The sequence below is a fragment of the Coffea eugenioides genome, chromosome 8 (genome assembly GCF_003713205.1).
Source record: "Coffea eugenioides isolate CCC68of chromosome 8, Ceug_1.0, whole genome shotgun sequence".
In the NCBI taxonomy this organism is placed as follows: Eukaryota; Viridiplantae; Streptophyta; class Magnoliopsida; order Gentianales; family Rubiaceae; genus Coffea; species Coffea eugenioides.
Genome location: NC_040042.1, coordinates 10,729,279 through 10,740,933, shown reverse-complemented (window position 1 = coordinate 10,740,933; position 11,655 = coordinate 10,729,279). Strand labels below are relative to the sequence as shown.

The 11,655-nt window shown below is 34.7% G+C and overlaps 1 protein-coding gene across 1 annotated transcript; it reads right to left on the bottom strand.

Annotated features, from left to right (window-relative positions):
• Positions 1-2,444: 2,444 nt before the first annotated feature.
• Positions 2,445-9,785, bottom strand: LOC113780230. The gene is made up of 8 exons (XM_027326042.1): positions 9,762-9,785; positions 8,770-8,926; positions 8,537-8,665; positions 3,915-4,044; positions 3,363-3,532; positions 2,976-3,246; positions 2,712-2,869; positions 2,445-2,602 (listed from the first exon to the last, which is right to left on the bottom strand). The coding sequence occupies exons 1-8, from the start codon at positions 9,783-9,785 to the stop codon at positions 2,445-2,447; spliced, it is 1,197 nt and encodes a 398-aa protein (XP_027181843.1).
• Positions 9,786-11,655: the final 1,870 nt, after the last annotated feature.

Sequence of the window (11,655 nt, the reverse complement as noted above, 5' to 3'; positions counted from 1 at the left end):
CTCCAGCTCAGGGAGATGTTAAAGAAATTACCACCAAATTAATTCTGTCGAGGAGCCTGGAGGAGAGGTGGAGGATCTGACTTTGTCCACCTATTGTTCATTAGCACCATCTTCATCACAGTCAAACCATTCAACTCTTATAGATAATTTATTCCTGATTTGCCGACCTGAGTCCATCTTCCTTAATTTGGAATTTTTTATGCTAAGCAATTTGTGAAGTTGTTTTGTCAGAGGCTGATTGATAGAAGAAACTCAGACGACTGCAATCGAGGGGACAATAAGGATTGGGAGAATGATCTGAGAGACGTTAAATTTGAGGGTCTTATCAAGGGGCAAGTTGTACCTCTTGACTCGAGGAAATTGGTCGGTCCATGTTCGAGATGTACTGACGGGATGGATAAACTTGTGTTCAGATTGAAATGGTAAAGCACATGCAAATGCTGAAAATTTTCAATTCTGAGATTGTCTGTTAAACTTCAGGATAGGACTGGTTAATCAACTTTGTCAAGTAGTTAGTTCAGACCGACATTCCCATAACGGAAATAAACCATATTCATGGCCGGCACTGAAACAAGAAGTGATCAACTGATTTAGTACTTTGATTGCATAAGACACACTCAGCTCTATTCACAATACCCCATGCCGCAATTTATCCAAACTCAGAAGTATCCAACCTTCTTCGACATAGGACCAGATATAATGACAAAAGGGTTAGATTTGCTAGGCTGTCAGATCACATCATCCACCTGATCACTGAAAAGAATAAAGCCAGTAGGAGTAGATTGCATTAATTTAAGTACGTAAAGCTTTCCTCCTCCTGCCCTCATGCCATCTCAAGTGAAAATTGGAGATCAATTTAGATATGACTAAAGGTTCATGGCTCGGATTTCGTGAACAAAGCAAGAATTTAAAATTTAAGAACCAGAAAACGTCACTAACTCTGACTCAACCAACATATACAGATCCACATGAACAGTAGTTGAATATAACATCTCTGTTACAAAGATATACAAGTAATTGACAATGAATTACAGTCTGTTAAAAATTTCTTACACCGTTCAGGAATGGATGGCCTGCCCCTCTCCCCTTGTCACACATGCTTTTATAACCACCTGATCAGCCATGCATCAAAACTGATTTATGGCCAGACAGTGTAGCCCTTTCATATATTTACACAAGCGAGGTCCTTACATCCATCCCAGCAATACTCGGTTTGTTGTTTCACTTTCTAATGAAGTGCCGTAAAATTTTTTTTTTCCCTTTGTCTTCAAAATGTATTCCGAGTAGACTCGCCAAATTAGAGGTCAAGCCAATTAAATTAGGATATTGTGCAAAAGGAAGGGGATAACAATGGTAATTACCCCTAAGAAAAGTAGGTAATACTAAACATATGTAATGAAGCTCACCTGCTTTACGTTCCATATCTTTGCCATTCTTTTGGTCCATTTCAACTGCTTGAATTATGCATATATTTTAAGGCAGTTCTTGGCTCAGCTAATTCTAGATGTACAGAGGAAAAGCTTATGGCTTCTTGCCCTAAAGCTCTTGAACTATAATATTAGAAATTATAGACTCCCAATTGGTCAAAAACTAGTTGGGATTAACAAATTATGAAGCAATAATATGAAGACAGATATTTTTTTTAAGAAAAAGAAAGAATCAATACACACCAGTTGCAATTTTCCTGAAGAATAACATCAGAATAAAGAACTTCCTCACGCTTGGAGATAAGTTGTCTCTAATTAATGTATCTTGTAAGCTTCCACCACCCACCCCCACCAAAATGCACACGCAAACACACAAAAAACAAGACTCTAACCGCTATTCTGGAATGTTATCATAGTCGAAGAATTCGAAGCTCACATTGTTGTTTCTTTTTTTTTCTTTATCACCTAAGAATTAATTGTTTGAGCATTCATATGATGGTGTGTAGCAAGTAGATACACAATGATACCTATAACTCATTGAGTTGTGATTTCTTGATACCATGATAGAAGCTTTAGATAGTAAAATGAGGCGAAGAAGAATGGACTATCATGCCGTGGGAATCTTTTTTTGTCCCCGGAAATCTATATAATTACAAATATAACAAACCACAAAACGAATGATCCTATCATAGTGGAGTCAGGAATTCGGCAATATGCAATAGCTCAATCATTTTTCGGGGCAGTTGAACTAATGTTATAGGTGACATGAAAAGGAACTCAAAAAAAAAAAAGAAAAAAAAAAAGCTCCCAAATGGATAAAGCCACCAATTAGGTGGAAGTACAATCACTGAAGATAATTATGCATAGTGAAAAATCATGAAAAACCTGAGCCTGCTCCAAGAAAGAATATTGAATCTAAACACTATTGGAGAGAGTTTCCTTCTAACTAGAGGTATTCAGTACTCCTGAACTGTCCGATTGTCAATTACCCCTTTCATATCTGTATGTTAAGCACTCTTAGGAGAACTTTTTAACAGCTGAGATATGGATGATTTCGACTTGAATAATCAAAGCATCTTCAACGAGGAATCCTTTGGAAGAGTCTTCAACATCATTTATGGAAAGAAATTCAGAAAAACCCCAACTAGGGGTTGAAGAAGAAAATACGTCAAGACCTGCAAGGAGAAGCAGAGTTGTCTAATCAAACAGAAATTTTGTAGTATTTATTCGAACTGAATAAACGTAACATCTATCTTGAACACAACAAAGTATCATGAAGTTCACCTGTGAGCTCAAAATCTTCTCCGCTTTCCTGGTTTTTTAGCTGAAACTTGTAATCTGCGTAAATTCTTGTAGCAGGTTCTGATTCAACCAGTTCCAGATAGAGGGATAGGCTTTTACCTTCCTGCCCAAAGTCTCCTTTGGGACAAAGTCTTAGCTTCCTGAAATTGCAGATGAAGTCGTAGAATTAAACCATTTTAAATCCCAATTTTCATTAGTACAATAGTGAGTTCTTGTGATGACAAAAAACAATAACAGAGTTCAGACCAGTGGTGGTTTCCTCGGACAAAAACTTCAGAATAGAGAACATTTGCACACTTAGAATAGTCATTGATCTTCCAAGTGTAGGGGTTGTAGTAGAATTTCTCAGGCACCGGCAAGCACTCTCCCACACCAGTATATATATTTGCAAAAATTTCCACTCCGACCACACATTTGTCATGAAAAAGGAAGCCATTTGTGGGATTCTTGAAATAGCTGAGATCCAGCAATTGGGCAATGCCGCATTCTTTGTTAATTTCATGCAACCGTTTTGTGTCTACATAGTACATACAAGAAAATTTACAAAGAAATCATTCCTAAAACCATTGTTTAGCTCTGGCACAGAAGATAGAAAAATTAAAACAATTGGAAATGGTTGAGAAAATCCACAACCTTGGAACATTAAGTACTCGTCTCGAATCTGATCATATACAAAAAATGTGACATTGGCATCAATCTCCCAGCCAAGTTGCAAAGCACTAGTATCCTCAATGCTCACATAAAGAGATATGCATCCTTCTCCATATCTTTCTTTGTCACCATCAGGGTAGAAATATAACCTCCTTCCAGTGAAAATAAGTAATTGTTTGAGCATAAGAAGTAAGGTACATATAATTGCTATCGCTTAATCATTTCCACACTATCAGCACAAAATTGTTTTACACTATGGGGTATGGCTGCATGACACATTCTTTATTCAAATTTCAAAATTTTCATTTACAATATGGCATGCATCTAAAGCCAGTTGTTTAAAACATTTTGCACTGACAATGTAAGAATTTTTAATCCTAATCACTATTTAGAGATGACTAATGTTATAAAACTTTGAAAAGAATAAGAAATATTCTTTGAAATGATTATCCTTCTGAAATTCTGTGGCTGATGCATTTAATAGGATAATTTGTAAAGGCATAATCTCTGAGAGAAAAGATGAATCAACTAAACCATTTGTAACCACTAGCTTCAAAAATATCTGTACTGTAAAAACTTGCTCCTTTAATCTTCAAAATTGCAAGAAGAAACGAGTATGAGTCAATCTTTAATATATAGTGAGCTGGAGGCGCCTTTCTGACCACTGCATTCATTAAATCTGCAAAGTTAGATGAAAGGTTACTTCTTCTTATTGATTTGAATCAACAACAAAGTAAAGGAAAAATGCTATAAATAATTGGAAATTGTGCACCAGATGTCAGTCCTTGTATCACTATATGTTATTCTCCTATTCATGCAGTCCTTCTGAGTCTGATGTCTTTTAGGTGCTGGAAAACTTCCAAGATAAATGCTCGCCCTATGGTATGAGTTTTGATAATAAATCTTCTTAATGGAAATATGAGAGTTTATTCATGGTCAACTAGTAGTTGCATATGAAGCTTGGGACGTGGTAAAGGTGAAAAGTATTGGAACCTGACCTTTTATTACTTCTACAATATAGAAGGAAAGCTAAAAAAAAGGCCAAAAAAAAAGGTTTCCAAACCGTATTGCAATTATGCATAACTTGTTTGAAGTACAGTAGATTATTGATTGTTTACCGTCAAACAAAGAATATTCATGCTCTGGAAGGACTAGAAAAGGAAGAACCAATGTATGGCAAAATCAATTAGCTAGAAAAGATTGTAAATCAATTTTTACAGTTCTTCTGGAAAGGACACAGTCTCACATAGCATTTAACTTGCAAAACAAGTGACCAGGCAAGGTATGGATGCTTTCATACATATTATATTTTGCAAAAGTGACTACTGACTTTTCAAAGGAGAAAGGGAAAAGGGGAAGGGGCAGATTGAAAAGTTGAGCTATGGACCTCACTATTCCTGACCAATGTTCCTACCATTAATTGAACTGAGTTTTGGCGACTACAGAAAGGTTTGGATCGCTGTTGGTCAAGAAAAGGTCGCAAACAGACTAGCTAGCTTCATGGCCCTGTGGTATTGTGGTGAGGTATGAACTTGGAACCTATAAGATATGAACAGGGGCATAATCCATAATCATGATAAGAAAAGCACCAAAATCAGTGGGTGGTCAATGCTACAACCCCAAAGTTATTTTGTACTGATTCAATGACCTTGGAAGCTAAATTAAACCAATACTAACTTGAAAGCTTGATTGTTTTAAACTAATTTGCAACACTAGATCATATTTCGATATTCTCCTTAGTTTCAGATATACCATATTCGTCCTTTTTTTGATTTGATTTTATACACTTGAATAGGAATAGAAGTTTCAGGACTCGAGTAGTACTTGATCACACTAATGGCTATCATCCAGAAGTTTTCACTCAAAACGGTTAATCTAAAAACCTGTCAAAGACCATATACATCGTTACGGAATAACTGAAGCTAGTTCCTCCATAAAATTTATGAAGATAAATAAATTCAATCAGTGAAAAATAAAAATTATTTTGTTAATTAGGTAGGCAACAAGGTTTCTTTGGTGAATGTTCTTGATCAACAATTCCTCCAGTTTGCCCCCCAAAAAAAAAAAGAAAACTTTCAGTTTCAACGTAAAACTCAGTCCGCATAGAGCATAAAATATATTATGCTTCGACAAAAAGCTTGGCAAAGCAAAATCACTGACAAAACTATACAACAGGAAAGATTAACGGGAATACCACAACTGCCAACAGCTGCAGGCACCATTAGGCTCAAGTCCTTTGACTCCTCTGCCATTGAAGTGGTGGGGACTTGCAGAGTTTTTTCTTGTCGAGGTCGATACTAAGTGATGCAAGAGAAGTACGCAACGAACTAGGATATAGAGAAAAGAGAAAAGAGAAGAGAGGAGATGAGAAGAGAAGAGAGCGTTACTCGTCTTGGACCCGAAGAGGGGTATTTATAGACGGTGGAGGTGTGGTGCGTCTGCTCTGATATGACGATTTTATCCTCAGTGGGTGGGCTTTATTGTCACTTAGGAGGATATCATTGGTAGTTTCATTTAATATATCCTCCGCATCCCTTTATTCTTTCTTCGCACGCACACACATATACTACTTTTATTCGTGATGGTTTTTTTGAATTTTTAATGCAAATTGATAAGTTTGTAAGTAAATTCATGAGACTTATTTGACAAAATATAGAAATTAAGATTATAATTTTAATTAGAAATAATTAATAAGTACATTTATAATTGTCCAAATTGTTTATAGGTCAAGTTTAGAGAAATTAAAAAAGAGTCAAGTTTAGAGATATATAAAGCCTCTAAGATTTTCTGGTATCCAACTCATGTTTAGAGAAATTAATGAATTTTTTAAAAAATTAGAAAACTATAAAAAAAAGTAGATGAAGTATTTTTTGGTTTTTGCCTTGTTGGGTTAATCAATTGACTCGAATGGCAAATCTAGTCGGTTCTCAGTTGAATAGGCAAGTTAGAGGTGTCAATTACAACCAAATTATATCAATTCATCCAAATTTACTCTTCAATAACTCGCTCAAACCTGTTCATTAATTTTGAATGGATCTAAATAGGTATTCAATTAAACCCATTGCATTTGTGAATAGTGGATTGACTCGATTAACTTATTTATACCCATTTACAAATAATTATACATTTATAGAACTTATTCAACTTTGACAATTCTAAAAATAGTTTTAATTCAATTTATAGATAGCCCTATCCGTCTATGTCTACTACATAAAAGTGTGGGGGAGAATTTGAAGGGACAAACTATCATAGGCTAAGAGCAGTAATAAGTTTTAAAACTCGGTAAGTTCTTAAAAAAAATGTCATTATCAAATTGTCTGTCTACTTCCATGCAGTAGATAGTATCTTGAGGTGGGGTGTGATGATTTCTGAGGATATTTATGAGGGTATAGTCCGTCTCTCTAATAAGTAAAACACAGAAAATTCTAAATTTTTTCTAAAATTTGAAATCATTCTATAACAAGAGTGTTTTTTGGTGCAGTTTTCTAGCTGCCAAATGCAAGCTACAAGAAAAAGCACTAAAATCAAGTGGTGCACTCATGCAGAGTTCTAATGCAGTCGTCAACTGATACAACTCTCAAGTTATTTTTAACTCAATCATTGACTCTTAAAAGGCTAAAACCAGCACTAAACTTCCAAATTTGGTGATCTTAAAAAGAATTGTGACCTCAAAATCATTACAATATGTTCACTAAGAACTCCCATTGACACCAAATCCAAATACCTTAGTTTAATACCATATATCACCTCCTACCTTTCAATAATGTTTGAATTTTCCACAACCGTTCTTTTTTTTTTTTTTTTTTATGGCAAACCCTGTACACGAAAAAGGGATATCAATCCTTATTTTATTAACAAATAAGCAGTATCTGTACAATCATTCATCATCGAATCATCTTAATAAAATTGCCATAAGTTGCAGGTTTTAACTCAAACTAATTGATCTCAAATATCCATCACATGCACACCAAACACTGTCATGATGAATTCTTCATAAAGCCGTTACTTCGCATTTTTATAGGCCTCGATTAATCATTTGAAGAGAAATAATAAACAATATCTTCTTGGTTGGACAAAGGTGAGTTTGTTTGAACACAAATACTTTTTTTAATTAAAAAATGATCGTTCTGGGTAAATAACTACTTCAATTTCAATTAGCCAAAGAACCAAAAAAAAATTACCAAAAAAAGTTTTATAGAAAGCCTAAACGAGAGGATACCAGAACCTCCAATAGTTGCATGCATAATTGATTTTGGGCCGATTATCGGATTCTCGGCACCCATTCTAGTGCTGCGTGACTTCAGTAAGTTTTTTTCTTGCGCCTGAAGATTTTGATGGAGTTATTCCCTTTTTCCTTCTTGGTAAATGAAACTCTTTGGTACCCCCAATCAAGGCCTGGATTCTCTTGCCTAGTTGATTTACATTTTTATTTATAACAACCGGTATTTCTTGAATTGGGTGTACCTTTTTGGTATATTTTTGTGGGATGTTTAAAACAAAACAAAAAAAAAACCTTTAGGTGTGTTTAAAAGAATGGATTAATTATATTTATCTCCCCTGAGTTTTGACCAAACTACCAAATGAACTCTGAAGTTTGGCCAGATAACAAACAGCCCCCTTCTCTGTGACTTTGGCCAAGTGTCTTGGATGGAATCGGTGAAAAGACGAATTGCCCACAATGATTAATTAAGTGTTATTTTGACAAAAAAAAAATTAATTAAGTGTTATATCTTTGAATTTTGCTTGTTCCACTCCTGTTTTAATAAATCATTACTTTGTCATGCCGAAGGAGAAAATGTATCTACATTCACTTCTTCTGTTTGATAATCCAATTCAATAATTAAATTTAATAGATTCAAACTTTAATATGTTCTGACTTATATGATAACAAATAATAGAAGATTTTAATTAATTAGGTGATTCTGAATAATTTAGACAAAATTTATTCAGAACAATGAGTGATAAGTGAACAACTTATTACTTAATTAATGCAAAATACTTTCAAATGTTAGGATTTTAATACTTAATAATTTAACAACTTAACGGGCTCACATTTCAAATTTCACTTCGATTTTATTAAAACAAGAGATGTGGATCCATGCCTCTATTTGATCAGCCCTTTCATTTTGAGGAGAAATCATTCACAGTCGAGATACGAGTGACTTCAGCTTCAACAATTAGAGTATCTTTCACTAGGTAGCCTTTAGAAGAATCTTTAATGTCATCCAAAGAGTGAAAGGCTGGCCAACCCCGATCAAAATCGCAATAAGAGAACAAATGATTAGCTGCAAAAAAGGAAAAAAAAAAAGTAGTCTAAATCAAAGAAAAATTCTAGACCCGATAAAATTCTTTTGTTAATACAATAAAAAAAAACCATAAATAGGTTTACCTGTACGTTCCAAATCTTTGCCATTCATCTGGCTCTTTATGCACAATTTGTATTCTGCATATATTCTAAAATTAGTGTCTTCATGAGCTGACATTAGAGAGAGGGAAATGCTTTTCCTTCTTGGATCTGGTATCCATTCGGATAAAGAACCAGCTTCCTGGAATTTTATTGGAAAACAAATGCAAACAGAAAAAAGAAGAAGAAATTATCGAAACCATCAGCATTGAAAAAGATGATGCTGAAGTACTAAAAATGAGATAAATGAACAGATTTTTAACCATTCTGATAAAAAGACATAAAATTATGCACATACCAATTTAGATTTCCCATAAAGAAAACATCAGAAAAGAGAATGAGTTGATCTTTAATGTGTAGTCAGCTGGAGGTGTCTTTCTGACCACCGCTTGCACAACATCTGAAAATTGTTCAAGTTAGCCTTGTTAGTTTTCGTGTATAGGAAAAACTGGTGCAAAAAATTCAAGAATTTTCACTAGAATTTCTCATACTTCACCCTATTTTCGTCTTATACTCGTGCAATCTTGGTCCAGAAGGGGAGGTGGGAGAAGGGGCAAAAATAAGGGAGGGGAGGAGGGAGGGTGTGGAGGCGAGAAGGAGGAGGAGGTGGAAGAAGATGGCAGGTGCGGGGGAGGAGGGGAGAAGTGAAGGGGCGGGGAGCGGGAGGGGAGGCAGCGGGTGGAGCGTGTCGGAGGGGTAGAGAAGGAATTTTATCATTATTTTCAAAAAACACCATCAAAAACACATTACAAACGCTGTTATTTAAAACACTAAATCAAACATTTTAATAATATGCACATCTATAGTCCAAGTTTTTATAAAATTATCCATCCAAACAGACCGGTAAACATAAAAGATTTTTATCCACACATTTCCATGAAGGGTTTCAGCTTTCATCTTCTAATTGAGAGCTTAAAAAAAGGTTAGAATGACATAAAAGTCAATGGTAACATGTTTAAACTACAATTGACTAATACCAAATCCACATCATGATGGGGCATGGCTACGATATGTCCTTCATCTAATACTACTTGAACCATGAGGTTGCCCAAAAATGGGAGAGAAAAATTAACCAGGGGAAGAACATTTATACATAGAATAAGTTCAATATACCATTGAAGTAGTATCCAAAGAAAAAAAAAACATCTCAAATCAACTATCAACATGGCTGTTTATTTCCTTCTTCAGATAGTCTCTTAGATCATATGAGAAATCACGAGAAATCAATTACAAGACTAGCTTTAAAGAGTGGAATTGCAATACAATTTCTGTTGGGATGAATATAGTGGCTACTTGCCACATTAGAATCCATCACTTCTGAGGTGAAAATATGGACATCAAGTCAATTTTTTTATTTAACTTTTGGTAATCCTTTTTTTTTTTTTTTTTTTTTTTGGGTACAAGGGTTGTATTAGAAAAGATGGTAAGATAGGGGAGGGATCCCATCTTTATGAGCCTCGTGGCCTAGGCAACCAACCCAAAGTCAAAGTTTTTTCTTTTTTGTTTCTTCTGCTGTTTAGTTTATTGGTTTTTTTTTTCTTTAAAAAAAATATAGGTGGTTTCATGTGAGTTTTCCCCCCTAACTTGTTGACCAAGTGGATAGCGTATCTGGCTTTTGACTCTAGACAAGATAAGAAGCCCAAAAATGCAACTCCTTGTTTTTATATCAACTGGTTCATCATTAAGATTACACTTATAATAAGTTGAGACCTTAAAAGCATAGCTCAAGCTCGATTTGTGCTGCAGGCTCAAATTGGATTAAAAATTTGACGAGCTCAAATCAAGTTTGAGTAATTATTAAGATTCAATTAAATTATTGTACCTAGTTTGAACTCATAGGAATATGCAGCTTGTGGATGGCCGTATCTATCTGCGTCTACTTAATTAAAAAATGGGATGAATTTGAAGCAACAGACCATTAAAGCTAAGAGCAGTAATAAACTTTAAAAATGGTAAGTTCTCAAACATGTCATCTAGTGGTCTGTCTATGTTCAATATCATGGATACAAAGACCAGCACATAATATAGTATCATCAAATGAACACTTAAAATCTACAACTTTGAATTCACACACTTTAAACTAGATCATTTGATGATTAAACTCTCTGTAAAGTATATTTCAACAAAATCTCAACGTCAGTGATATAAAGAGAAGGGCCAAAATCCCACATCAGTTGATACTCAAGAAAGGGTACAGATCATATGGTAGGGGTCCATTCATTTCAACAAGTAATCAGCTTCTTCAAGCTAGGGTATTTAGCATCAACAAATGTGTTGCAAATTCAATAACATCATAAAGTCTTTAAACGTGTGAAAGAGAATAGGAAAAAACAATGTGAAAGAGAAAATAGAAGATTGAACTTATAGTTTATGAAGAACATAGTAATTGATGCAAAAACTTAACAATGAAAACCACATACCGGAGTTGTCAACCGCTGAACCTATAGTTTTGCACGACTTCTCCTGCCCCATTGTAATGCTGAGTGGCTTTTGAGAGCTTTCCATTCTTGGCTTTTGAAAGTTTTCTATGTATAATGAGCTCAACTCTTCTTCTTCTCTTTGTGAATGGATAGACCTCTTCTCTTCTTAAAATGCACTCAAGGATGGCGTGTTGAGGTCCATGCCGGCAATTTCTAAGTAAGATCCCAAATTCAACTCATATAATATATATATATATATATATATATATATATATGCGTGATTTATTCCAAGTTGAAATGTATCTGCACCTACCGATGGAATGATACGGATCCTTAGGTTGGATGGATATATAAAATGAGTTCAATAGTCTTCAATTGAATCTTAAGAATAAATTATTGGACAACTCTAATCTTTTGTGTACCGAAATATTTTGCATTCAAATGTAGGACA

What these genes read in the sequence shown, in the direction of transcription:
- LOC113780230 (XM_027326042.1), bottom strand. Translation starts at nt 9,785, where the DNA reads ATGCCCCATCATGATGTGGATTTG. An exon ending in GTCCGAGGAAACCACCACTG is followed by an intron (nt 2,870 to 2,975) that starts GTCTGAACTCTG and finishes CTGCAATTTCAG; the next exon opens with GAAGCTAAGACTTTGTCCCA. An exon ending in AGAAGATTTTGAGCTCACAG is followed by an intron (nt 2,603 to 2,711) that starts GTGAACTTCATG and finishes TTCTCCTTGCAG; the next exon opens with GTCTTGACGTATTTTCTTCT.